The sequence below is a fragment of the Xiphophorus couchianus genome, chromosome 2 (assembly GCF_001444195.1).
Source record: "Xiphophorus couchianus chromosome 2, X_couchianus-1.0, whole genome shotgun sequence".
Taxonomy (NCBI): Eukaryota; Metazoa; Chordata; class Actinopteri; order Cyprinodontiformes; family Poeciliidae; genus Xiphophorus; species Xiphophorus couchianus.
This window is the reverse complement of record NC_040229.1, coordinates 11,900,439-11,927,614: the sequence shown is the minus strand read 5'-3', so window position 1 is coordinate 11,927,614 and position 27,176 is coordinate 11,900,439. Positions and strand designations below refer to the sequence as shown.

General features: G+C 37.0%; 2 protein-coding genes across 5 annotated transcripts in view; one reads left to right on the top strand and one right to left on the bottom strand.

Moving 5' to 3' along the window:
* eps8l2 (EPS8 signaling adaptor L2) overlaps positions 1-19,235 on the top strand; it is a 31,159-nt gene extending 11,924 nt beyond the window's left edge. For 2 of the 4 annotated variants that reach the window (XM_028028253.1, XM_028028264.1), the window contains exons 4-20: positions 3,218-3,282; positions 5,997-6,158; positions 6,518-6,667; positions 7,884-7,963; positions 8,079-8,191; positions 8,297-8,367; positions 8,474-8,600; positions 10,173-10,261; positions 10,354-10,428; positions 11,890-12,038; positions 12,127-12,295; positions 12,390-12,512; positions 12,680-12,796; positions 13,742-13,817; positions 13,912-14,080; positions 15,938-16,070; positions 17,509-19,235. In XM_028028253.1, the coding sequence (XP_027884054.1) occupies positions 3,218-3,282; positions 5,997-6,158; positions 6,518-6,667; positions 7,884-7,963; positions 8,079-8,191; positions 8,297-8,367; positions 8,474-8,600; positions 10,173-10,261; positions 10,354-10,428; positions 11,890-12,038; positions 12,127-12,295; positions 12,390-12,512; positions 12,680-12,796; positions 13,742-13,817; positions 13,912-14,080; positions 15,938-16,070; positions 17,509-17,589 (1,949 nt within the window). In that variant the 3' untranslated portion in view covers positions 17,590-19,235. Of the gene's footprint in view, positions 1-3,020; positions 3,130-3,217; positions 3,283-5,996; positions 6,159-6,517; positions 6,668-7,883; positions 7,964-8,078; positions 8,192-8,296; positions 8,368-8,473; positions 8,601-10,172; positions 10,262-10,353; positions 10,429-11,889; positions 12,039-12,126; positions 12,296-12,389; positions 12,513-12,679; positions 12,797-13,741; positions 13,818-13,911; positions 14,081-15,937; positions 16,071-17,508 lie in introns of those variants that run through there. The other 2 variants (XM_028028281.1, XM_028028271.1) reach the window with 2 other exon arrangements.
* Positions 19,236-19,581: 346 nt separating this feature from the next.
* On the bottom strand, positions 19,582-26,603 carry LOC114151212 (fatty acid desaturase 2-like). Its single transcript, XM_028028293.1, has 13 exons — positions 26,302-26,603; positions 25,806-26,080; positions 23,561-23,671; positions 22,672-22,869; positions 22,488-22,589; positions 22,298-22,423; positions 22,143-22,203; positions 21,987-22,063; positions 21,775-21,872; positions 21,401-21,497; positions 20,528-20,607; positions 20,092-20,217; positions 19,582-19,832 (listed from the first exon to the last, which is right to left on the bottom strand). Exons 2-13 carry the CDS (start codon positions 26,013-26,015, stop codon positions 19,781-19,783), a joined length of 1,338 nt encoding a protein of 445 aa, XP_027884094.1. The 5' UTR covers positions 26,016-26,080; positions 26,302-26,603; the 3' UTR covers positions 19,582-19,780.
* Positions 26,604-27,176: the final 573 nt, after the last annotated feature.

Here is a 27,176-nt window from a genome sequence, read left to right as displayed (position 1 = left end):
CAAACTCCATGGTGTTTAAGTGATTGTCCGATGGATCTGGGTCATGTAAGAGGCTGATAATCTGCCAGGGTGCTGTGTTTTTATCACCGACCATTGACTCTGGAGAGTTCCGCAGATCGGCCCATCTGCCGGCTAAGTGGCTCTTATTGCACTCGGTCACAGGGCTGTGAATTGATTGGAATTAATGTCTGTCATTAATAAGACATTAGTCGAGCTCGGCTTTCAGAGTGACACCTGACGCTTATGTTTCACCTGCGGAGAGCCAAGCAGGAAGGAAATGGAAGGAACAGGAAAGACAATTGTTTGCATCATTTGGACGGTATAAAGTCGTCCCCTTTATAAATCTGTACTCAAGGTTATGCTTCAGCTCGATGAAGAGCTCTTTGTCACGATGGTAAAAAGAGTAAATATTGGAATTTACTCACTGAGCCTTGACATACATTATCTTAAGTGTTCTGCAAACAACATAACTTTTGTGCTGCAGTGATCATAAAGTGAACAATAGGAAATGTATCTGTATGAAGACAAAACCCTGTGTGACATCAGAATGTTGACTTTGGTAGATGGAACATGGAAATTTAGAGAGATCTGATATGAAAGCTACTGCTAGAGTTTATAGGAACATGTCCTTATTGAAGCATAATTGTTACCTTTAATAATATTCACCTGCTAAATGGATCCAATCACTTTGGTGCACTCATTTAACATCAACTAAGCATCTACAAGGACATCTGGTGCTTGCATGTGGACATAAATAGCTGCTAAGATTAATGTGTTTTTGTCCTGTTTGATTCTGGCTTTTAGAAGTTGTAACATGTTTTTGCTCTGAAAAAGAATCTATAGGTTTAAAGATTCAATGGTTTCAATTTTAAAACAACAAAGAAAGGAGAAAACAATCATAAAATATTTTTGCTGTAAAAGTTTTAAAAACAGTGCATCTTGATTTTGGTGTAAACCGTTTTTAATTTTAAAAACAAAGACATGAAAAGTATGGGATAACTAAGCCACCATTGCTTGGATACCCTGCAAAAAAATCACTGCAGACAATTTGCTTTGGATTTTTGTATAACAAGTTGAGTCCACCTCCTGTGTGATTCAATCGTCACATAATTACCTCTGTTCTGTGGACGCCTCAGAGGTTTACTAGGGATTGTTAGTGAACAAAAATAATTATTAGGATTAGAAAATGAAGCAAACAGGCAGGTTGATGGATTTAATTAAGGATAATCATCAAAGAGAACCTGCTTGAGACTGCAAAAGACTTGGGACTGTGGTGGAGGTTCACCTTCCAGCAGGACAACGACCCTAAGCAAACAACCAGAACCACAGCGATTAGATCGAAGCTTGTATTAGAATGCTCCAGTCAAAGTCCAGTTTAAATCCAGCTGACAATCAGAGGCAAGACCTAAAAAAATGATTCCCACAGACACTTTTTATCAATTCTGACTGAGCAGTCTTGATGCAGAAGCTTGTAAAAACATGTAGCAGTGGTTACAGTGAAGGTGGTTTTAAAAGTATTGACTGAAGGAAGCTCAATGCTACTCTAAAAGTTTGGTCTTAGGAGGTTTGAGATGTCTGAATATTTTTGCCAGACACTGTAAGACTTTAAAAGGAACTGTAATACAAAATCAAGAACATATTAAATCAAACTAAGATGAGGTTGTGTGGTACAAACTGTTCATTCAGCTTGCTGTAAAACACCTTTATCACCTGACTCCATTATCATCCATAGGACCTGATAAGTCCCTTTCTGTGCTGGTGTATCAGTGTTTTATAGTCTTTTATTTATGTGAATCTCCTATGAGGCCATGTGTAGCAGCTGCAGGTCACTGAACCACCTTGATTGTTTTCTTCTCTTACCTATTTATTATGTTGTATGTTTGTTGATAATTTATTATTCTGCTACTGAATATGAATGACCCAAATAAATCCAAGCATCAGCTGGAAGACAAATGGCCTCCCGATAAAATACTTCTAAACAAATCTGCATAACTTTGGGCAAAGCTGTGCTAAATATTGCAGTGTTTGGATAAGCTCTGTTAAACTTTTTGTTCTAGCGTCATGATACATTCAACATTTAGGGAACTTTAGTTTTTGGGCCACTTGCATCTAATCTCCATATTTGAACATGCTGCAATGAGAGTTAGTGATCAGCTGAAAATATTGATTAGATTATATAAACCTGATCTATGATAGATTTTATAGAGCTTGATTTGTTCATGGAATCCCTGATAATATAAATTGAGTTTTTCAGACTGTCCTATTAAAGAAACTTAACGTTTACAAAGTTCGGCAAAGTTTGAGATTTCCCTTTTATAACTTTCTAAGTTACATTTTTGAACATCTTAAATGTTTTGTCTTGTGAAGAATCATTCTTATTGTAGAGACTCAGGCTCATTATTTAGCTGGTCTCAGATTTATAGTCAGACTTTATTAACCAGTGGGTAAAGTGCCAGAGAGGAGGGACCATTCCTGGTGCTGTCATTGATCTTTGTACCTCCAATAAATCTGGGCTTATGAGTCCAGCCCTGGCTGTTCCGTGCCAACTCTGACAACATCATGAAATGTGGGAGGGGAAATCAAGATACATGCAACCCTACAATATAAGATTTAAGATGAACTTATTTAAGGGTGGCGCATGGTGTAGAGGGAGGCTCTCAGTCCTCGATTGGGGTTTTGTTTTCCGACCCTGAGACCTTTGCTGCATTCCCCCTTTCACTCTTTGCCCATTTCCTGTATAATCTATTGAAAATGAAGACTACTAGTACCAGAATAATAAAACAAAGTACTCATTTGGTGCCTTTGGGGCCATTTTACTTATATGGGCGTATATATTCTTTAATCTGACACATTTTACAAAAGGTTTAATTTTACAAAAAGGTAAACACTGCGTATTTTGACATGATTTTTGTTTTGTTTCAGCACAAAAAAACATTTATCTAATAGACAATCTAAAGTAATTACCTTGCTAAGTATGTCACAAACCTGAAACATTAGCAGAGTTGTTGACTGTGAGGTCATAAGGTAAAAAGCTGTCACTTCCTTATTTGCTGTGTGCTCTTCAAGCTCACGCATTACTTTTCCCCTTCGCCTCGTCTCACTACTGAAACGCCAACATGTGGACTCGCGGTCAGAGCTGGTTTTTAATGGAGAGATCTACTTTACAATAGCTTTTTGTCTGCATAGAATAATTTTTTTTCTTTTTTGTTACCTACAGAGCAGCGGAAAAAATACTCCAACTCAAATTTCATCATGCAAGAGACGTCGCAGTACCACGTTGAGGTAAAGCCTTTGTTTTATGATTCGATTTAAGAGTTTAGAATTACAGCTAAAAAAATTACAGTTTCCTACATTTTTAATACTCAGTTACAGTTGTTATTAAGTGGTTTATAAAGAATAAAAGAAGTTAATGGATTGTCAAATCCATTTAGATTTGACATCCTCTGTATTACATACATTCTTTGTAATCTTTTAAAGTGCTCTGAAGTTGCTGTGTAATAGAGTATAGATTGTCTCTCCAGCCCATGAGACAATGTGTGGTAAATGGTTCATGACAGGGGAGATGAGTAATAACATATATACAGTATATTTTATTTAAAAAAAAACAACAAAACAAAAAAACAATTATTTTTTTGTAAAAAAGCAAAAGTTTAAAAATCAAATCATTTGTAATCAGTGTAAAAATGATCTAGTCCTGATTTGAGCCTTTTGTATTGTACAGATTTTATGCTAGTTTAATTCTAGAAGAAACTTTTAGCTTAATCTGTAAATCCAAATTCCCTGCGTTGTCATGTCAAATCATTTAATTGATTTTTACAGGAATTAAAATTTATTTGAACTGTTTTATCTCAAATGACCAAATCTCAACTTGACTTTTTTCTAAGTGTTACTGATGGCTTTGATTTTTAGCTGGCAGAGAGAACCAGGTAAAAGCGCATTTAAAAAAAATGTCAAGAAATCCTTAAAAGTTGTTTGAAAATATTGTGAAAATATTAATATATGATTTTGATTAATCATTAATCAAAATTAATCATTTTCACATATTAATCATGTGAAAATATTGATTAATCAATATTAATCACTTTCCATAATTTTAATTATGGAAAGTGTGGCTCTTTGGAAGCAAGTAGCTTGTGTAGTATTATTGTTGCTAACATTTGACTTTTATTTAAGTATGTTAGCTATTTAGACTGCCTGATTGCAGCGGAAAAAGATAAAGATCACATCATGATGTTATCCTGGGTTGTTCTTCGACCAGAGATTAAAGCTCACATCCTGTGAGTTCCTGTGATTTATGAGATCTTATGATAGAACAGTCAGCCCTCGGAGTGCAGCTATGTGGGGCGGATATGCACAGGTGAAAGATGTGCTGTGGGTCAGTGATCAGATCTGAACTGTGTCCCATGCCAATCTTGATAATTTTCCAAATTCATTCATTATCACACATGGGCAGGTTGCAAGACATACTTCAACATAACGAATGCAGAAAGAAGCAGTGCTAAATGTTTTAGAGCAAGAATTTAAAAAAAAAGCACAAGCTAAGATTTAACTGTTAGCTAAAGGAACTGCTATAATCTGTATTTTTAGCTCATATTTTTTTTCACTATTAGCCATCAAAAAGACAAATAAGCTTGCAGTTAGATTTTTTTTTAAGTTTCATTTTTCAGGTTTATATGTCTTATCATAATAGCAGGTCTAAGATGTGAAACACCCTCATTTGAAAGACGATTAATTGTTTCCTTACAGTTTATCTCTGCAACCGGATTGCATCAGATGCAATAAAGGATAGCTATTTGCCTATCACAGAAACGAAACCTTGGTGTCAGTAATGCTCCAACTCTTCAATCTAAAAGCATCACGTGAAAATACAGCTTGTAAAAATATGCTAACATGAATTTAAGCTAATCCACTCTGGTAAACTCTGTTAGGCAGTCACATCAATAAAACTGATAAATTCATTTGATCTCTTGTTTGCAGCCATTTTTTGTGCAGAACCAACTGAAATTGAGAGGCATTTGGACAGATTAAACATATCTTCCACAAACATTTATGCTCCTTGAACGTTTTTCTAAGTTTGACATGTTACAACCACAAACTTTAATAGATTTACTTGGATTTTATTTAATTGACTTGCATGAAATTGTGTATTAGTGTGAAGTGGAAAGAAAATTATACAGAGTTTATGAACTTGTCTTAATTAAATGTGAAAAGATGTAACAGGCTGTGTATTCAGATCTTTTCTTTATCTCATCCTGTAAACAAAGCTTTAGAATAGAATAGAATAGAATAGAATAGAATAGAAGTACTTTATTCATCCCAGCAGGGAAATTACTTCGCAGTTACAGCATAGAGACAAGACACAATAACAACTACCACTGAGTAGTAGTTGTAGATAAAATAAAAATAAAATATAAAATGCTATAAATTGTAAAAATTTGAAGTTCCCTTCCAGTTCACGTTCACTTAGTAAATGAAATCCATACCTGTATAATTTAATCTGTGTATGAATCCAGCTGTTCTGTGAGAAAATGAAGCAGGGTTAGGTTATGAAACTTTACACCAAGCTCTGAACATCTCACCAAGCACTTTTCAGTTCAATCCACAAAATGTGATTGTCCATCTAAGCTAACAGATTGGGCAAGTAGAGTATAAGTTAGAAAAGCAGCAAAGAGGTAAGTAGTAGCTCTGCAGGTGCTGTAAAAGCTCATGTTGGAGAATCTATGGACTGGACAAGTAATAGTTGTATATGCCACAATGTGAACTTTATAGAGTGATAAGAAAAGCCACTGTTGAAAGACAGTTGTTTAAAGTCTTATTTGCAGTTTGCCAAAACCTTTGCAGAGGACACAGAAAACACAGAAGAAGTTCCTTGGCAAAGGAGAAAACTAACCAATTTGAGCAATTTGAATCGTTTTCATTTTTTGTGTGTGCTTCTTATCCATTTTCTTTTACCCAACTCCAGGTTTTAATCACTAACAGCTTTTTTTCTTCTTCAGCATCTCTCCACGTTTGTTATGGACAAGACAGAATCTATTGTCACAGTAGACGATGCTATCAAGAAACTGATTCTTCTGGACTCCAGGGATAAAATCTGGACACAGGAGATGCTGCTGCAGGTCACAGACAAGGCAGTCAGACTTCTTGATTGTGACACTCAGGTTTGTTCATATTCACACATTATGCTCTGCATATGTCTCTGTGTCTCTCTGATATTAGGTATGCTCCCATAAGGAGGTCAGATTTAAACAGATGTAGATGTTCTGCATGACTTCTTAAGCTATTAGTTAAATATAAAGTTATTTATACATTTTGTGAACTTTCTTGAAATTTCATGTTGATTAATGTGGTTGTTTGAGTTGATGAATCTCATCTGGTAGGAAAGATTTTCAGAAATACGTCAGAAAAGTGTAAAGCATGCCATATGAATCTACAATAATTGGTATATTCTTGTGATGTTGTTTAATTTTCCCTTAACATTTTTTTTCTTAATAACAATGGCATTCTGGTTGTTATGCAGGAAGAATTGGAGAACTTCCCCCTCACCACAGTCCACCTCTGCCAGGCGGTGCTGAATCAGACACGCTACCCATCTGTGTTGCTGCTCGTGTGTCAAGACAGGGACCAACACAAACCCGACATCCATTTCTTCCATTGTGACCAAGTGGAGGTGTGTGTCTGAGTGTTTTTTTTCTTCCAAGACTTGAAGTGCGTTGTTACCTGTCCAGGTGCCCTTGAATACCTTTATGTTGTTTGTTTAAAAATATATTCAGCTATTTATATTGGTTGTTTTGGTCAAATTTGACTTCCATGTTTGAGCAAATAATGTTTTTTTTTATGTCTATTATATGTTTTTAACCTACTGTAGAAAGATTCGCACTTCCTAAACAAATAATCACATTTTAAAATACAAAGTAAACCCTTAATGTCATTTTTCAAAGTCACTACAATAATGCAACTATTTTTCTTTATCTTTCTATAACCAAGTACATATTAGATACCATTAAAACACATTAAAAATTACAATTAAATGTTAAAATCCAGTTAAAGTGATGCTTTAGAAATTTGAATGGAGCTTTTGGACCTTAAGCAACATATCTGCAGCGTTTATTTTCTTTGTTTTGTGTAAATACTGGAACAATACGGCCTGCATCAGTAGTGGTAAAATAAATGGTTGTTATGGAGACTAGATATCAGATCTTTACTAGGGCTGATGATATAGTAAATTAGAGCAGGACAAAAATAAAAGCACATTTCTACTATCTTAAAATGGCTCCAATCCCAATAATTTAATATCAAATATAACTGATATCATATTATTACAGCCTCTTTCCTTCTGGCCAAGGGAAGGAAAGATTTTTCTTTCCTTGCGTTTAAACTGATTCTGATTTTCTATTCAAGAATACAAACTCTATTTTACCTCAACAATATATAAATATAAATGTTTTATGATCACATTTGGACCATAAAAAAGCTGCAGTTTCCTTGATAGAAGTAGTAAATTTAAATCACTCTGGTAAGAAACAAATTCAACTATTATCATTATTTATGCATCAAAACAAAAATACATAAACGATCAGGCTGTTGAAAAAAGATCTTTATTTGTCTCACTGCTCACCAATAAGGACCTGACTGATGCATTTATAGATATATTCATAGAAGTTTTTTTTAATTTACAGTAAATACTATTTCAAGTCACAGATTTTTGCTACATACCTTTTGTGTGAAAGAGCTTCTGCAAAATGAAACTTGTTGAGCAAATTCATTCAGTCATTGTTAAAAAAAAGAAAAGTAGTTTAGATATAATTTTAAAACCACTCACCTAGAACTGTGATTTTTTAAAACATTTCTTTTCTTCCCTCTGTGTCTCTTTCTGCTTCGTACAGGCTGAGATGGTTCACGCAGACATAGACAGTGCACTTGGCGACAACAAACATGGGAAAAAAATGAGGCTGGAAACCCTCAAGTAAGAACAATGGCGTACACACACACATGCATATGTATTTATTTTGCTAGTTACCTTTACTTTTGTGGCAATAATGACTGCTAGTGATGCATTTTGCCCCATTCTGCCTGTTCAGGGTGAACCAGGAAAAAATGAAGCGTCAGAGAGAAACCATCCTCCCTCCCTCGTCCCCCAGGGGCCCGCCACCTGTTGCAAATAGACGAGCGGCAGCCGCTGCAAACACTCATGGTAAGAACGCATGCAGAGTTACACAATCATGCAAACTCATACATTTAGTAACAGAACATCATTTTACCAGTAACGGTATTAGTATTTTTTTGTGGTTAGTGATAGTTTCTCCACTTGCAGGTCCTTACGATGCAGAGTCGCATGAAAAGCTGGCCCAGCGCATTGAGAAGGATGTGGTGAGCTTTGATATCCACTGTGGCGGTCATCATTGTCCTTCTCATGAGATCATAACGACTACAGCAACATGTTTTTTTTATTATTATTATTATTATTATTCTTCAGCAAATCCTCAACTGTGCCCTGGACGACATCGAGATCTTTGTGGCACGGCTGCAGAAGGCAGCTGAGGCTTTTTATCAGCTCAATCAACGCAACAAGAGTAAGAAGAACAAGAAGAAAGGACCAGCAGGTCTGTCAACCTTTCTTCTTCTGCAGTGGCTCAATCAGCGTGACAATATGGACATATTGCTCACGTTGCAATGTGTGGTTCTCTTTGTGTCCTGTGTGCTGATCATTTCATCATATTTATGCATGTTTTGTCAACACTTTACCTGCTTTCATGTTTTATGGGTTGTTTTTTAACATTTGAAAGGTAGAAAATTTTATAGATGAATCAAAAATCCGTTTGATCAAGTATGACAAGATCTTACAGTATTGAAATATAACAATACTACTCATCAAACTGTCTGTCTGGGAAGCTCTATTCAGTTGTTGTTAGTGTGTGAGGTATTTAGTCCAATAGGTTTTATTATGACTAAAACTGATGATCAGACTGGCTGACAACACTCAGTTAAGTAGGCATTGAAAAGCTCTCAAATAAAATGTCTGTATGGAGACATTTGTTGCATGGTTAAAAAGAGAAACGGTGACAGCTTGGAAGATCAGCATGGAAGCGCTGCTGGAGTACTGTGACTGGTTAGAGAGGCTGACGTTAGTATCTACTTTGAAGCTTCAGATTCCTTCATTGTTATTTAATCAGAAAAAAACCCCAAAACAAACATGAAATGATATTGAAATCAGAATAATGAATAGCTACTACTCTACAAAAGCATGTCCAAACAGTACTAACAGTGCAGACCAGCTGCATTTAACCAGATTTTCAAATTTATTCTTATTCATTGATTCTTTTATTGATCCTTTTATTTATTCTAGAGTATCTTTCTGACATTTTGTAAAAAATACCATAAGAAACGCATATGATGTCTGAGTACACAGCAAGTGAAGAGGTCTTCATGCAAAGAAATTATGTGTGACTAGTAACAAGACATAAACATCTCTGTTGGTACAAAAAAATTTTCCATGCAGCTGATCAGCATCATGCAAGATTGTGCTGTGATAAAGCATTCAAATGGCTAAATTTTTGACTCTTGCTGAATGTTTTTGAAGACCTACCAAAGAGATGTGAAGTGGTTCATTAAACATGAAAAGGAGTCTGAGATTTACAACCAGCTTGGAAACTCTTTGTAGTTGAGAATTTATGGAAAGCAAGTCAATCTACAAAGATCCAGCAACCAGTAAGTGGAAAAGAGACTTTTCTCATTCACAATCATACTGGTAAAATTATTACGGCTAACTCGTAATTTTTCCTCCCATCCCTAAATAATGACACAACAGAAAAGCAAATACTACAGACTCGACAATTCACAAAAGCAGTCAGCGTGTACTTTAAACTCCCATTTTATATCCAACATATCCTGTGTCATAAACTTTTTGTTCAACCAGCTGAGTCACTGGTTATGAAACTCTGTAGGAGTTTTTCTTGCCCTGCTCAAGGTGAGCTGTTTATTACCTTCCTTCGTTGTATCGCTTCAGCTATAAAATGCTCTGGAATAGATGAAAAAAAGAAAAAAAAAAACAGAACATTTATGGCTTTGATCCTTTGCCAAGAAAGTGAAACCTGCGTCCTGTCTGCAGCAGGGGTGTGGAGCAGCCGGTAACCCTGGCCTCTGTGTGTGGTCACTGTTGTTGTTCTTGCTTACAGAGGGCATGCTGACCCTGCGGGCCAGGCCCCCCTCTGAAGCAGAGTTCATTGACAGCCTGCAGAAACTGAAGCTGGCCCTCAACCTCTTGGTGAGATATCAAAGCTTCTAACCTCCGTTGTGGAACGGCCGCTCTCTGGTCATCGACTCTCCAGTGATTGTTTGCCACTCTGCCCCCTGCAGGCCAAACTGAAGAAACATCTACAGAACCCAAGCGCTCCGGAGCTGGTTCATTTCCTGTTTGGACCTTTGGAGCTGGTAAGAGTCAAAAACCATTACCTGTTTGAGTATAATGTGACTGAGGAAAGCCGTCTTTCTCTCACTGAGAGGCCTTCACTAAAATATTTGTTTTAGTTAAAATGAAACTTGGCTCAGCTGAGAGGCTACAGACAGACTGCTCTTTAAATTCAGTTCATCGCTTGCATTTTTTTCACATCAGATATTTGTGGTTTCTTTGTTGTTGTTTTTTTGTTTTTTTTATTCTGGCACCACACCCTCTCTCGGTCCTCTGCTCAAACACTTAACCAACTGGAGCGACATGCATGACTTTCAAAGCTGGAGTGTTCAGCCACTCCTTCGATACTGCTGGACGGAAAATGATTTGTGAACTCTTTAGATTTCTGTGATATTTCTGAGGAAAGTTGACCTATTTTAACTCTTCCACATTGCCCAAGCAGGGTTTTCTCTCCAGAAACTGTGCTGCAGAAGATGGTAGATAGATTTGTAAAGCAGCAGCTAATTGATTTTATTCTGATTTTTTTTTTTTTATGCGCTGCTTGTTTTTAATGCTGTTTATTAATTGCTTTATTGTTTTCACTGTTTCATTTTATACAAGTTTAGGTTATATGATTAACTTTTGCTTTTCTAAAGTTATGTAGTCGAGAAATACAAAAGGTTTTCATACGATGTGAATATAACTGTATTTTATCGGGGTTTTGTGTGATAAACTAACACATTAGAATAGATGTTTTTAAAGGACACACAAATAAAAAAAAGAAAAGTGAAAAGCGCTTTTTAGAACCACTATTTTCTGCCATTTATGCTGTCTTGTCTCTACCAGCTTCACACATTTTATAGTCCAAAAACTTAGCATATTTGTTTCTTTTTAGACTAGCTCAGGCTCAGTCAGATTGTATGGTGACCATCTGTAAACAGATCATTTGAAGTCTAGCAACAGATTCTCCTTTGATTTGTTTCTGAACTTTAACCAGAATGTTTACTCTTGGCATCATTTGAGCAGAATACATTTCTTAACATGTTCACTAAGGTCAGATTTGTGGCATGCTCGACTAATTGTAGTAGTCCTCTCCCCTGAGCTGTGCATCTCTGCAGCTCCTCCAGAGTGACAGACATGTCTTGGTAGATTTGCTGCTGTAACTTCACAAGATAGTTGTATTTTTAATGAGCTGAAATTGTCCACAAATAGACACTGTTTTCTGATTTGTGGAAGGTAAATGTTGACGTATTAAATGTATTTTATTTGTAAAAGACAATGCAAAAATATGTAATTTTTCTACCACTTCATAATTACACTGAAACTATTCTTGTAGCATTGCAAATGTCTAAAGGGCGTTAATGATTTGCAAAGCACTCCACAATTTTGGGGTTGTTATGCCATCTTTAGTATCTTGACATTATCTTCTCTGGTTATTCAGAGGAGATAATGAGCACTACTCTTTCAGTAAGGTCCAACTGTGAACCTTTAAACCATGTTCTCAGGTCCTGCAGACTTGTGGAAGTCCTGACCTGGTGCGTGCCGTCATCTCCCCTCATCTTTCGATGGATGCCGTCGACTTCCTGCGCGGACACCTCACCCCCAAAGAGATGACCATGTTTGAGCTGCTTGGCGACGGATGGACCAGACCCAGGTGTGTTTACATGTGGAGTGCTGCCGCTCCTGCTGCTGGCTTTATGTGCTTATTATGTGATCACTTTTAAACATTCCTCCTCTTACAGAGCAGAGTGGCCCAGAGATCAGTGTGCGCCTCCTTATTACCCCAAGTTTCGAAATGGATGGGAGCCACCTGCAGAGTTTTTTTTGACGTCTCCATGGGAAACCGAGGGACCACCCAGTCCACTTGCATCTCCCACAATCCCTGACCACAGAAGACACTCACCTGACGATGTAAGATGCTTTTGTTTCCCTATTTCAGTTCAGATTTATTAAACAGCTGTGTCTTTAAATATGTATCTGTTTTCTCTGTTTTGTCTTCTTTTAGTATTACGTCAATCATTCCCCACCAAATGGGATGCACAGCAACCGCAAATATGCCAAAATCTGTTATAATTTTGTGGCGCGGAATCCCAACGAGCTGTCAGTGCTGCAGGATGAAATCCTAGAGGTTGTAACACCACACTTGTTTTTACAGTTTCAATCGAGATGTTTTCTTTTGCTTCAGAACTGTGCCCTTTAAATGAAGAATTGTTAAAGAAAGATCTTGGGAGATAATGTATCACATCTACTCCAGCTTCCTGTGTTGTGGGGTGAGCAGTTGAATTTTTCTCGCAGGTGTTGGAAGATAACAAACAGTGGTGGAAACTACGGAATCGCAGCGGCCAATCCGGCTACGTCCCATATAACATTCTGGATGTTGTAAGGCTAGAAGAACCAGAAGAGCCCTACCCGGTAACTTACCAACTCTGCATGCACAACATTTACTGCAGTCCTCGCTGTTCAAGACACATTGAGAAACACTGCAAACTCGTACACATATTATCACTCTGATTTCCTAAATACTTTGGCTCAGGCTTTGAAAGATGGTGCAGAGGCTGCTACATCTATACCAGGGCAAGAAAAACACACTTTCCTTTCACTAAATGTTTTTGGTATACAGGAAGTGTACATAGCCCTGTTAAAATTAAATTTTTGTTGAGTAAAAGAGACAAAGTTTATCTCATAACCTCCACATGAAATATCATAAATATCCCATATGATTCAACTGAAAAAAAACAAAACAAATATGGTGTCTTTACTCTGCAGAGACATGTTTAGAGTCATATTTTACAAAATGTGAGTAGTTTCTCACCCCAAAATTTTAAGTATCTGCTTGGAAAAAAATTCATCCCTGAGCATCACCGTAAGTGCATATTTGCATCCAAACAAAGAAATTAATGATTCCATGAGAACACAATTAAAGTTTTCCGTATGATCGGGCTGGAGTTCAGAACTAAATCTGAGAGAAAATCTGTAGGATCTCCTGACCAAGGCTGGAGAGAAGAGATAGATTTGGAGAATTTTTGTATGGTAGAGCAAATATTGCTGAATGGCGATTTAAGACACTTATAGACCTAAAACAATGGAAAGACAAAATATTCTGAAGTGTTAGCTGCAAGCTGCTCTGTACAACTTGTCAGCACTTCCTACGTAACATTCCAATTTGCACTTCCTCTAGACTTTATGCACAACAAAGATCCTGCGTCAGCTCATGCATGCAGCTCCTCGCATATTTTGCTTCTGGCTTTCATTCAAAAATTAATTGGCCGGAGAAAGAGTGAAGCTGAACCGGTTTTTGTAGTAACATTGTGGTTTCTCTGTCTTGAACTGCGTCTGTGTGTGGCTGTGTGATTCCAGAGCGACTACAGGAGTTCGCCCACTGATCCTCTGCACAAGAGGGACAGTTTCAAAGGGGGAATACAGAAAGACAAAAGTGAGTCAACGCACGCAGCAAAAACAACAAACCGAGAATGTTTAAACAAAACACCTGTTCTTACTTCCGTTTCTATCATGTTTCTGTTCTGCAGAGATGGACGAGGTTAATAATGAGCTATTGATGAAAATCACAGCAAACAAAAACCCGCCACCCAGAAAGATACGAATAGAGCGCCCGGCGGCCCCACAGGTGCCATTAACTTCCGAGTCATCTCCAGAGCAGGTGACAAAGTGGCTCAATGCAAAAGCTTTCTCTAAACAGTAAGTTTGCTTCGTTGCACACGTTCTCTAAAACCCAACGGCAGTGATGCTTTTAGTGTATTTGATTAGTCTTCATAGTCATAAAGTTACTCGGGGTTTTTTCCCAAACCATTTTTGCATTAGACTAATACTACTGCACATTTGGAGGTGGAAGGCAAGGTTTATAATCTATACCAACCCCAGCCCTCAAGGCTCACTGCCCTGCATGTGTCAGATGTTTCTCTGCTTTAACACACCCGATTCAGATGACTGCAGCTCAGCAAACGCCTGTTAATCAGCAATCAGTAGAAGTAATGTGTGCTGAAGCTGGGAAATGCCTAAAACATGCAGGGTAGTGTGCCTTGAAGACCAGAGTTGGAAAACACTGATATATCATACATCATTTTGTAAAACAGGTGAAACTGAGACCGATTGGGCAAACCAATTGGTTTCTTTATCTGTTATATTCCAGGTTATAATAATGTCAGTTTTCTGTTCTTACCTGTCAGCAGTGGCCCCAGTGTCGGTCTTCTGCTGCTGTTGCACATCTGTTTCAATGTTTCACATGTTCTTTCAGGGAAGTCATTCTACATACCTTCTATGCAATGAGTAGTTATTTGAGATAATGTTACCTTTCTATTATCTGGAATCAGTCTCTGTATTCCCCTCTGACTGCTAACGTCAACGAGGCATTTCATTCAGACAGCAGCATACTGAACCCAATTACACAACAAGATCTACAGTAGATTGTTTTATTTTTCTCATGTGTTAGAATGGCCTAACCAAAGTTCAGACCAAACATTCTGAAAAAATGTTTCAGAATCTGTCAAAGATTTTTAAATCCATGTCTCATTTTTCTTCCACTTCACAGTTTTGCACTAGTTTGTGTTGGTTAATTACATAAAATCTTTGAAGTTTGCAATATAAAGGACAAAGATGCAAAGGCTTAAGATGTATTAATACCTTTCCAGGCTCTGTACATGGGAATAGAAGGATTCAGCAACAATAAAAGGTAAAAATACGGTATATTAATGCGCAAGAACGTGAGAGATTATTTCATTTTTCAGATGACCTGAACTGCTCTCATTAGTCATAAAGGTGACATTACATCAACAATGACAGCAGCGTTACATCTACATAACGTTAATCATTCAGTAGGTGTCTTTATCCAAGGTGGCTAACAAGTGAGTAACAAGATGCAAGACAGTAGCAGACCTTGGTATCCACTTTAGGTGAGGCGTGTTGACTTGTCAGAGGAGTCAGAATAACTGGTGTTCACGTCTGTTTTCAAGACTCTCTTTAAGACAGACAAGAATCTTCATCTTTCTGATGTTGATGGCAATCAGAAAGGAGCATTTACTTTGAGTACGGACAACTGCACAGTCGCTTCAGAAATCCCATTGCAATGAAATGAACTGTGCAGCGCCTTCACGTCCTGCACCATCTTGGCAGTAACAGTCATTAAATGACTGTTCTTCAGTCATGTTGCGCAAGTTTTTAGAATCGTTGATTGGGAGATGGTTGAAGAGGTAGCTTTTATGTGGCTATATTGTTATGAAGAGATGACTCAGAGATTAGGCACTAGAAGGCATAGCTGAAAGTGTAATTCCTTTTTAAATGTGGAAATATTTGAGAGGCAACCCCCCAGGGGATGGAACAAACTCACTTCAGAGGAATCCACTTGTTCCTTATGCCACTTCTGACACCAAGGCTTTTCCTGCCGCAACATGCCACAATGCCTTGAGAAGACTGTATCTGGTTCTTCACTGTTTAACCAGCAATGACATGCCCTCTGTTAGGAGCAATGTCACACTCAGAAATGCAACAGATGTATCTGAAGTGCTATTACAATAAACTGTCTTACATTCCTTTCTGCAGGACTGTTGAATGTTTGGGAATCCTGACAGGAGCGCAGCTGTTTTCCCTGAACAAAGAGGAGCTGAAGGCCGTGTGTGGGGAAGAAGGGGGCCGTGTCTTCAATCAGGTGTCTCTGCAGAAAGGACAATTAGAGGTTGGTCACAAACCTCTGCATGCAACCTGCTTAAAAACCTGTTTTTCTGGGAGTCTTTTTATTGATGTGTGAAATCTTCATGCTATACTTGGGCAAGTTGGGACAAAGTGTGCATTTAGAAATGTAGGAGCTGTCAACAGCTTTCAGACTGCAGGAAATAGTCTTAAATTAGTACATGTTTAGTAGAAAAAATGACTCAGAGGTGATTAAAATCAACTATCTGACAGCACTTGTAAAATCAAAGTTTACGACATTGACACTCAAACTGAAAAAGAAAAGAAAAGAAAAGAAAAAGTCAAGAAGGTCAATAAAGTTAGATCACAATTTGACAAGAATTAAAATTAGGGTTGCTATCAAAAAAAAATCAAATGACTAAATTGTTGATGAAATATAATCTAAACAGTTAGGAATTCATTTTTTTATTAAAGTGCGCAAAACGGACTTAAAATAAAAAATACATAGCCAACCATAACTTTGTTTACCATTACAAACGACTGTGGCTCTGTGGTAGAGTAGTCATCTTGCAATCGGAAAGTTGTAGGTTCGATTGCCTCTGGGCAAGGCACTTAACCCCAAATTGCCTACTGATCGGTGTATAAATGTGTTTGTGAGTGCGACTGTGTGAATGTGACTCTAGCGTAAAGCGCTTTGAGTGGTCAAAATGACTGGAAAAGTTCAGTCCATTTACAACCTTACAATTTTTTTTTTGCTGGGTCCACTTATGCCCTGTTTTTTGAATATCCTGGCTGCTCATCTCTGCTCTCAGGTTTTATTGCAAATAGATTGAAAATGAAATTAACAACACATGATCCAGTCTGGTGCCATTGTATTCTCAACTCTCTTTCAAGATGGTTCTGCAAATAAACTACTTTATTTTTTTACAACTCTTAAGTTGGACTCTGAAATGGTTTAAAATATTGTTTTCTATTTTCTTATAGACATAAAGTAAACTTCCAAAATAGGTTAGCTTCAACAGCAGACATCTTGATGAAGCAGAAATATGGTAAAATGTGTTACAGTTTAATCGTTTGTTTGCTTAGTGTTATAATTTTCCAAAAGTTTCCCTTTGGTGCCACCTTCAGGAGAGTTACTGTAACAACAGTTCAGCAAACAACTTGAAGTGTTAGTTACAATCACACTGCTCTTCAGACCAGTCAGATGTAACGTAAACAAGATAATAAACAATACATGCAAATTTGAAAATGTTGGACAAAGCAAAGATCAGTGCTGAATTGGTAAAGTTGGCCTTTTTAGAAAAGTATTTATTAACATAAACATCTAGAACTGATTAAGAAATTATAGTCTCTGCTCAACTTTTGGAGCTCTCTCATAAAACTGCAACATGTTGTCGAAGTTTTATGGACAAAGTAGCTGCTGTGCTCTGGGAATGCCTCAGAGAACAAAATGATATAAAGCATCAAATGTGTTTTCTCTCCAGAAGACCCAGGGAGACTCTGAGCTGCAGGAAATCATGACGCGAAGGAAGGAGAAGGTCGACTCCACAAGCAGCTACGACTGAACACGTGGAGCACCACGACCTCCTTTAGATGCTTTCCCTCCTCACAGCTTTCCAAGTGCAGCAGCTCGCTAAATCAGCGAACATTTTCTTGTGATCCTCAGATAAAAAAGAAACAAACAACATTGAATACACTCATTTTTAATTGCATATTTATTTTGTAAAATGTTAGATGTTTGTTATTCAAGTGTTTTCAAATTATGTTGCATTTTTCTCAATTGATGAAATTATTGAAGAAATGACCTGCTAAGAAGAGGAATGAACTCGTGTACAGTTTGGTGTATGTGCAGGACATGCATACAACATACGTGTGGATGAGAGAGCAGGGTCAGTGTATGTTCTTAATAATACTGTTTTATACTGTTTACAAAATTTGTCTGTAAAATCTAAAATCTTTGCAGTTGCTTTTTAAAATCAGTGCCAGGATGTTTCACACATTTTCTATTGCGTAGCCAATTATTTTCATGTTAATGCTAACAGAAAAAATAAAGCGAGCATACTTTTTGTTGTGTATGGCAGAAGTTTGTATCTGGTTGGTGAACATAAATCAGTGACAAGTATTAGAATAAATGTTCTTATTCTTATTTTCTTGATGTTATTTGACATTTTGGCAACTTAATAAAGCAGTATGCCTTTCTCAGTAATTGTGGGAACGTTTATATGGCACCCTCCAAATTTATTGGCATACCTAAAATGGGTATAAACCTTTAAAATGAATGAATCTTTTATTGCTGAAGCATATTTTCACATTGGAAACTTTTTCTGCAGCTCTTTAAGAGTGAAATCTTTTTCATATTCCATGGACAAAGTCATACATTGGTGCATGGTATTATGTTGTGCACACAGTATTTCATAGTCTTTTCATTTTGTTTCTATTTGACTACTTGTGACACAGCAAGTAATCAAATACTTGTTTGTATAGAACCGATTCACATGAATCGTTTCATGATTCACGCGAATCATAAAACGTGAATAACGATTCACATTTCATGATTAAATGAAACATGAATCTTCTCATAAAAGGAAAAAAAAATAGAGAACAAAATGAAACAGACCAAGGCAGCTATGCTCAGAAAATCACTGAAGAAACAATGTAGTGAATGTCCCCTGTACAATTTGATATTGTCAAGAAGTTCAGTTCTTATTGGATTAATATAATCAACTCTACAGCATTCTCTCTACAATCTGACTTTCTGTCTTAAGGCACGGTTAAACCATTTGATTTCTCAGTGAAATTGTAGTGACCCAGTTAAGTAAAATACTGATGACAAAATCAACCTCAACACTCTGAACAACTTTAAAAAGTAAGATAGAACTTTGAAAACAAAGCCTCCACTACTCCTCCTTTAAGGCCTTGTAAATTTGACGCAGGTGACATTTTAAAAAGTTATTAAGTGCTATTATTGATTTTTTTTCCCTCCTCACAGAGTGTTTATTTTTTTAAATTAGTGTTTAATTATGCTACAGCAAAAATAGTTTAATCAATTTTAAGGGCTTTTGCACATCTTCTATTATTTGTGTACGATAGTGTCTATTGTAAGAGGAATGAACTAAATTTGTTTTCTGGTATGTAAAATGACATAAAGATTCATAGAAAATGCTATTGGTGTAAATATTTTTGATGACATAATTAAAGAATCTACCATTAATATTTTGCAACACATTTTTATGTACCGTTTTGTTCCCATTTTTTAATAACATTGTATTTAATAACTCCAATGAACCAAAAGCTGGATGTCACTGGAAAAAGGTAAAAATTATGCAATGCCCAGTTGTGAGTTTCAAGGTATAATCTAAGTTCTAAAAGTTACCATCTTTCTGTTATATAAACTATAACTGTTTCAGCAGCAGTTTCATAATTATATTTTGCTGTTTCCAGTCCAGATGAATTCCAGTTACATGTTTTATTGTCTTCAGCATTAATTTTTTTGGCATTTTTTTATGTTTCAAGTTACCATGAATATTATTCTAATGTAACAAAAAAAAGATGCACTATTTGTTGTTGAAAGTCTTTAATGAATCAGTCACATTTTATAACTTCATGTTTAACACTGAATTATGGTTGATCCTCAAAAATCCAGTCTAATCTAAAGATTACAACAGTCTTTTACATTAAACACTGAAAAACACAGATCATTCCGGTTTTGTCTATTAGATTTTCATATTATATGACAAACATGAAAAAGCCAGCTAATCATTTATGGAGATATGCATCAAGCCACATTTCCCCTGAAATTTTCAGTGACCTGAAACAGAACAGAAAAAACATCAGTTAAGAGCCTGTTTTGTGTAACTGTTTAAAGAAAGACTAATAGCCTCAAAAGAATGTAGTTAGTAACTCAAAAAATTAGCATTTCCTATGAAAATGCAGTTTTCTGCTGTAATTGGAACATCCAATTAAAGTTGGAAGAAGGTTTGAAAGGAGGGTTGGGATTAGGGTTGGTTAGTGTCTTGTTGTTTTATGATCATTTTGTTTATTAGATTACAGTGGCTCTAGGTTATTACCTGACCACGTCAACCATTCCTTGCCACAAAGTTTTTGTCTCATAAGGAATCCCGTGTTTCTCACACAGCTCGCGGACCTGCGGCGCCACCAGCTGGTAGTTGTGGCGCGGCATCCTGGGAAACAGACTTGAAAGAGAGACGCAGAATAATGGACTCAAAAATGAATGGGCATTAGCTTCAGAGGTAAACTAAAAATTAAAAAATAGGAAAAATAAATATTACATTCAGAAGACAACAAGTAAATATAATTTAAAATACTTATTTTTAACAAAGTACTGAATAGGACAAGTCTTTCTGAGCACAATACATTCTCTTTGTAAGTATTAAATCCATTGCAGGTCCAGAGGAGTAAATCACTAGCAAACAGCACCTTGTAAAAATGCTGACATGATACAACAAAGTCAGTTAAAGTCCAAGTTTAAATCCTTTGACTTACTGATGCTCGATTTGAAAGTTGAGGTGTCCACTGAACCAGTCATTGAAGAAGGACTGCTCAATATTACACGTCGCTTGTAACTGAAACAGGGAAAAAGAATGAAGAATCAACATGGAACTTTTTTAGATTTTGTCAAGTTACAACCACAAACCTCAAAGTACTTTATTTTATGTAGAAAGTAGACAAATGTAAAGTAATGCACCATTTTTAATTGAAATGATAACCAATTTTTATAAAGTCTTTCCCCCACAAAGTCTGGAAAGGTGCGACGATATTCCAGTATTGTTTTTTTTTTCCAAGTCTAACCCTACTTTAAACTTTTGCACAGCTTTATTTATGCCATGTTCCTTGGTTTTCATAATGCTGCTTGTCCACCATTGTTTTCTTTACAAAACCTCAAATACCTTCACAGAATATACAAAGATTAAATTTCATACAGGTGGGAAAGAATGACACACTTTTCACATTTCTCATAGTGATAAACATTTAACAACTATGCACTTCTTTTTGTTGGCCAGTCCTAATATATACAAGGAAGTTTGAAATACCGCAAAGGTACTTAATTTTTTTATCTTTCACTTTGACAATGTGGCTGGGAACTGTAGACTGAATACCGTGCTGTAAAGTATTTATCAAACAAAATACAGTAAATACAAAAATCTGTAGCAAATGTGTGTGATCTTGCAGGAATAAGATGTAATAAAATGTATGATAAAATAATCAAATTATCTGGAGTGTTGAACCTTAAAACATGTTGATCTGGCTTCATTAAATTTTATTTTCAATTAAAATATGCCGTTGGCTCTAATTTCCACCTCTGATAAGAAGTAGACACAACAAGACTCTAATATTAGTTGATTATAAAGCAGGTACCTGCATGGTCAGCCAGTCTTGGCGCTTCTCGTGATTGATCTCCTTTGGCAAGTGGCTCATCTGAGTCACCCACACAAACCAGTGGCTTTCTAAAAACCTGCGGATTTTGATATCAACACATTTCGATTCATTGTATTCTGTTTGAAAGCAGAGCAAAAAAGCATACGGCAAAGAATGCAGGCAATCTTATCAAAAAAAGTTCATGCAAATACATAATCAAATTATGATTGTTCTTTTTTCCACTTTGTTTGTCTGCCTCTTTATTTCACAACTAAAACAAACACGAACATGTTTGCAACCTAAATTAGACACATACATTTTTAAAAGAAGCTATCGGCGTGTGCATCATTTTAAATCCTTCTCAGTGAGCTCACCTGACGAACATCATGAGTGCCAGAGAGCCAAACACACCATACAGTGGAACAAAACAGTAGAAGTAACGAATGTAGTATGTGGAGGCCCAGGCCAGATCCTTCAAACAAAAAAAATTAAAAATATTATTTATATGTTTCTTTACAAAGAATTTTTAGTTACAACTTCCTTTTATGTAAAATATATTTATTCTAAACTGAGGTGGGCATCTTACCACCCAGTCACGTCGAGTAAACATGGTCTTCATTATATTGTAGTTGTAGAAAACTGGAATAAGCAGCGGTGGTGCCACTGAAAGAGATAAACTAGTTAGTTCTGGAACAATTTTAGATTTCTTTCATTCTTTCCAAACATCTTAAAGCAAGCATACCGAGAAAGAAGTACTGGTGTTGGTAGTTATAGGGGTAGTGCTTGATCTTTTTAATGCCGTACTGCAACAAAGAGAGGCACAGAGTTCAGTGAGCTATTAAGCTGCATTAGAGCTCAGAACGAATTAGAAATGCATTCCTTTATTGAGCTACTTGCCTCCACTGGCTGCGTGTTCCCAAGTACAAAGATATCCATCATGTTGATGTCGGGATCCTTCTTGAAAATGTTCGGTTTAGCGTGATGCTGGAAATGTCGGTGGTTCCACCAGTTGGCTGAAGCTCCCTAAAAAAAACAATCAAATATTTTAGAGAACTCTAGATGGTAAACAGAATAAATCATGAGTTACCTTCAAGTGTCCAATTACAAACTTGTGGACCAGGTGATTCCATTTGGATTTCTTGAAGACAGAGAGGTGACCAAAGTCATGCTGCAGCCATCCGGCCTGCGACTAATGGAGAGGATAAGTAGTTATTTCATCCATTTAAAGTTACTCAATGACAATAAGGACAGTTTAGTGCTGCTGAAATTACTTGAGCGGTTGCGAGCAGTACTGAACACAGTAGCGTCATCGTCCAGCTTGTGCCCCAGTGTGAGAGAAGCAGAAAGACCAGGGCCTCCAGCAGCACAATGTGACCCAGATGGAGGCAGAAGAATAAAGGCTGTGCTTGAAAAAGGCCTCTTTTCTCTGTCTGTTCTCGTAAACGATCAAACTCATCAATGAGTTCTGCCTGCAAGCAGAGAAATAAAACATATTTAAAGTTAATTTTATTATAAAACAAAATCCTTGTGCAATCCTTAATATTATAAATCTCAGTAAACCTGAATGGAGGTATAAAGACCTGGGGTAGCCAAATACTGCCCTCAAGAGCTGTTGCTCTACATGTTTTAGATTTGCCAGAATTAAGAGCTTAATTACTTCTTTAGTATGTCATAAAGTTATTCACAGGCCTCTTAATGGACCATTTATGTGATTCAGATGGATTGACTCAGGAAACATCTAAAATATGCATGCATTCTTTAGAACTGAAGTTGAGCATCACAGTAGTTTAAAATATCATTGAAATATGAATGTATACCAAAAAATTCAATTCCAAAGGGGAAACTGTAATGGTCCATTTCAAACAAAAGGGGATATTTTTCAAAGTCTCATTTTTTGGAAATCTTGATAATTGTGGCTTTTAGTTAATACAAATCTAAGATTCAGTTTCTCGGAAAAAATTTAAAAGTATATAAGAGCAATAAAAAAAAGTGACTGAAGTCCAGTGGATTGTTATTAACAACCTCCACAAGGGGTGTTACAAAATGTATTTGCCACAGAAGTTGGCTGTTCATGGTGTATGCAAGGATGTTAAAATTTGTTGTGGAAAACACTGCACAGGCAGCAGGGATCCCCCACCACCTTTAAATGTAAAATCTTACACTTTTGTTTCCATCCTGGTTTGGCTCTGCCGCCACCAACTCTCCAATCAGCAGAGGCTTCAGAAACTTCTGCACAAACTTTTGATCAGGATGAAAGGCAGCAAAAACTTCCTGGAAAGAGAAACATTTGACGTTTTAGGCATAAATCAGAATAAAAACAGAGCAAAGTTGAGAGCTGTTAAAAAAAATCACATATATGTTGGAGCACAGCTGAGCCGAATCCAACAGAGGGCAACATTACAACTAACAATGTCTAGTTGTAATGTTGCGGTCTAGGAGCAAAGTGCTGACCATAGCATGCAGATAAAAGTCACTTTCTGCAGAACTGTTGTCATCTCTGGTAAAAATGTGCAAAATCCCAGTACCAAATTTATTGGCCTTTGTTTCACTTATATTTTCACCTACTGAATGACCTTTAACAGGGTTACAGCAAGGCACTCTACAAAGGTTACTTTTGAAGGTAATCAGAACCAAAGCATAACTGGTCCTCCACCATATTAGACAGTGGACATGAAGTGCTTTTCCACGTGTTTATGATTTGTTTCCCACCACAGTCACCTGCAAAGTTCATCAAACTCACATCCTTGTAAAAGGTAGACATGTTTCCCAAACAACAGGTTAGGATGTAGATAGCATCTCAGGTGTCATGGTGACAGGCGAATCCTATTGCTGCAGTTCCCCAAATATGAGATTTGGAGATTTTTTTAAGTGTTAAAGATAGCCTAATTCTTCCTGTGTTAGATTGATAGTTTTCAATAATTTATACATTAACCCTGCCCATTTTTTTGTGTTTTATTTTTATCAGTTGCAGTAATCTGCAGAGAGCTGTGAAAGGTAGAGGTATCTCAGGGCCAAAAAAAAGTCAACTTCATTTACAACCATAAGTTATGTATCATGTGCAAATGTGTGAACCAACTGCTATAATCTTTTTCATTTCTATTTTTGTGCATTAAATGTGCATTATAGTGAAGTTAAAGAAAAAGAAATTGCATCAACAAAAGAAAAGAAAATCAATTAAGAAAAAGTTAATTAATGAATACATGTGGATATCCTTTTGCCAGAGGCATCTGGTATTAACCCAACAAAAAACGAGGTCATTGGTAATCCAGCTAGCTCCAGCTGCTCCAAAATCCAGTATTTCCAATGTCAAATTTGAATCTTTTCGAAATCAATTCTGTTCATATATTTTTAATTTATTATAGTACTTGTAATAACAGATTAGAACATTACATTTAGACATGTCAAGCTGACATCTGGAGACATAGAGACGTCCAGTTAGAAGCATTAAGTAATATGTTTGTCACAGATAATGTCCAGTTACACGTAATGACTCTGTTCAAAGTTCACAGCGAGGTTCATTCTGCAATTTCAAATATTAACAACCCGCTTTTTAATGAAATAACAGAAAAATTCAACTGCACAATCTTATAAAGATGTTCAAACTAATCCCTGTAGCTCTGTTACATAAAATTTTAAGTTTCAATCAAGCAATTTTTTATTTTATATTATTTTATTTTGCAATTTCTACTACATGGAATACCAAAAAAAGCCATTTACAGTGCAGAAAGGTAAACGGTCAACATGCAGTATGGGTAAAAAGTTTTTAAAAAATCAGACAAAACTTTTAACGCTTTAGTTTTTAAAAGTGATTCATATTAAGTAGGAGTACCAAAGTACTATTAAGTAGGATAATAAATGAAAATCAATGTGGAAACCTGAAATGATGATAATATGTAAATAACATAATATAAGATTTAGTTTGACATACAGTTTGAAGGAAAGCTCTAAGTTAAACCTCACTTATATTCAAGTCAATGTAAAAATATATTCTCTGAGATAAACTTTTATATCCATATTTAGGCAACATTTAGCCTGAATAGCTTTGCACTTAAAGGTTATGCACACCTCCAACATAAAGTGTGTAAACCACACAGCACTTTGTGATTTCAGTTGCACCAACCGACGGGCTAAAATGCATGAAAAATAAAACTTCCCAGAATTTTGAAGTAATGACTTTTAAATCAACAAAGTGTGGATTTTTATTATTTATGGAGGAACAAAAAAAAAGGAATCATCATACTTTCATAAATAACAGCATGTCATGAAGTAGAATGCAGACAGACTAGCACAACTTCCTACTAGCGAAGCATCAGCAATTGACATATTGACATTTGTATTTTAGCAATTTATCAACATCATTAGTGAAAAACAATGATCTTTTCCTGCATGAACAAAGCGTATTTACCGTCGCATCCTCTCCGGCGTAATGTCCGATTACTCGGGACCCTCCTGGATGCCTTTTGACCCACTGGCTGATGTTATAAACCTTTCGGTTGACCACCAGCCACTGGTCGTTTCGGTTGCGGTGCTTCTGCACCTCCTCCCAGGTGTAAACACCCGCAGTCTTCCCGCTGCCTGGCTCTGCAGGCTCCGTCTGCTGTCCTCCGCCTCCCATCCTCTTCTCCGCTGCTGCTGCTGTCTCTTCCTGGATTCACCTGTTCACAAGAGGACCAGTCCGCCCTCACAGACGGATGGGGGGGGCGAGGGGGGGAAACAACAACAACCACAATCTAATCAGGCGTAAACGCGTTTTAAAAATTTCCACAATAGATCCAGCTAGCAGTAATGAAGCATGCATTGTTCTGCTGAGCTCAACATAAACCCCCTCAGATTATGCTTTCACTTTTGTCTCACAAAAATGGCGGCGATTGGGTGTATTACAACAAATATTTGTAACTTACAACACCCAGATCCGGACTGCTCTCCTCACACCCACAGAGCGCCGTCCAGCTGCTTTATAAAAGCAGGAAGGCGATCATAAAAGCCGACCGAGTTGGCAGTCCTCCCTGATAGGCCTTGTTCCCTCTCTCACCCTCCTCCTCTCCTCGTCCTTTGTGAACTTCGAGCGGATCTTTCGAGGCTTTCTGACCAATAGGAGCAGAGCAGCTCTGGGTTGTTGGAGCGCTGCCTTTGCACCAGGGGACAAGATGCTGCTGAGGTTGCGCCAATGTTAAGGAGCGGGTTCGGATCAGACTGGGGACAATCAGCTGCAGGGACCCCCCCTAGAGGCCGAACCCTGGAAGTGCTGCTTGCTTAACACCGGGGTGAATTAAATAGGCCAAAGGTCATAACGGTCCATCCAGTCAGTGTGTTTCAGAGTCCGCTGCTCCTGCGACACTTTGTGGTTCACACAGATTATACAGACGGCGCAAAATGGGTTAGGGATTATCTGTAGTAGTAACTATTAGAATAATGTAATGATTTATAATGTTTCAATAAATGCAAATGTTTTAGTTTTTCTGATCAGAATGGACAAGGAGTAGGCAGCTTCCCTCAGACTGACTGCACATATTTCTTACAAAACAGGTTACACAATGTGCATATTACAAGTCCTCTCCTTCCGTTCCTTAGCACCAGAGCCCCGACTGCTAAACAAATACAATAATCCTAGCTAGGTTTTCTCTGTGTGGTCATCTTATGTCTTTCTAATAGCCTTTGTGCAGCCGATGGTGAATATAAAATGTTCCCTTATGATATATGTATGCCCTTTGGACTTTTTCTCGTTTGGTTGGACTTCAATGTAATTTATTATTTTTATATGTGGTAGAACAATAAA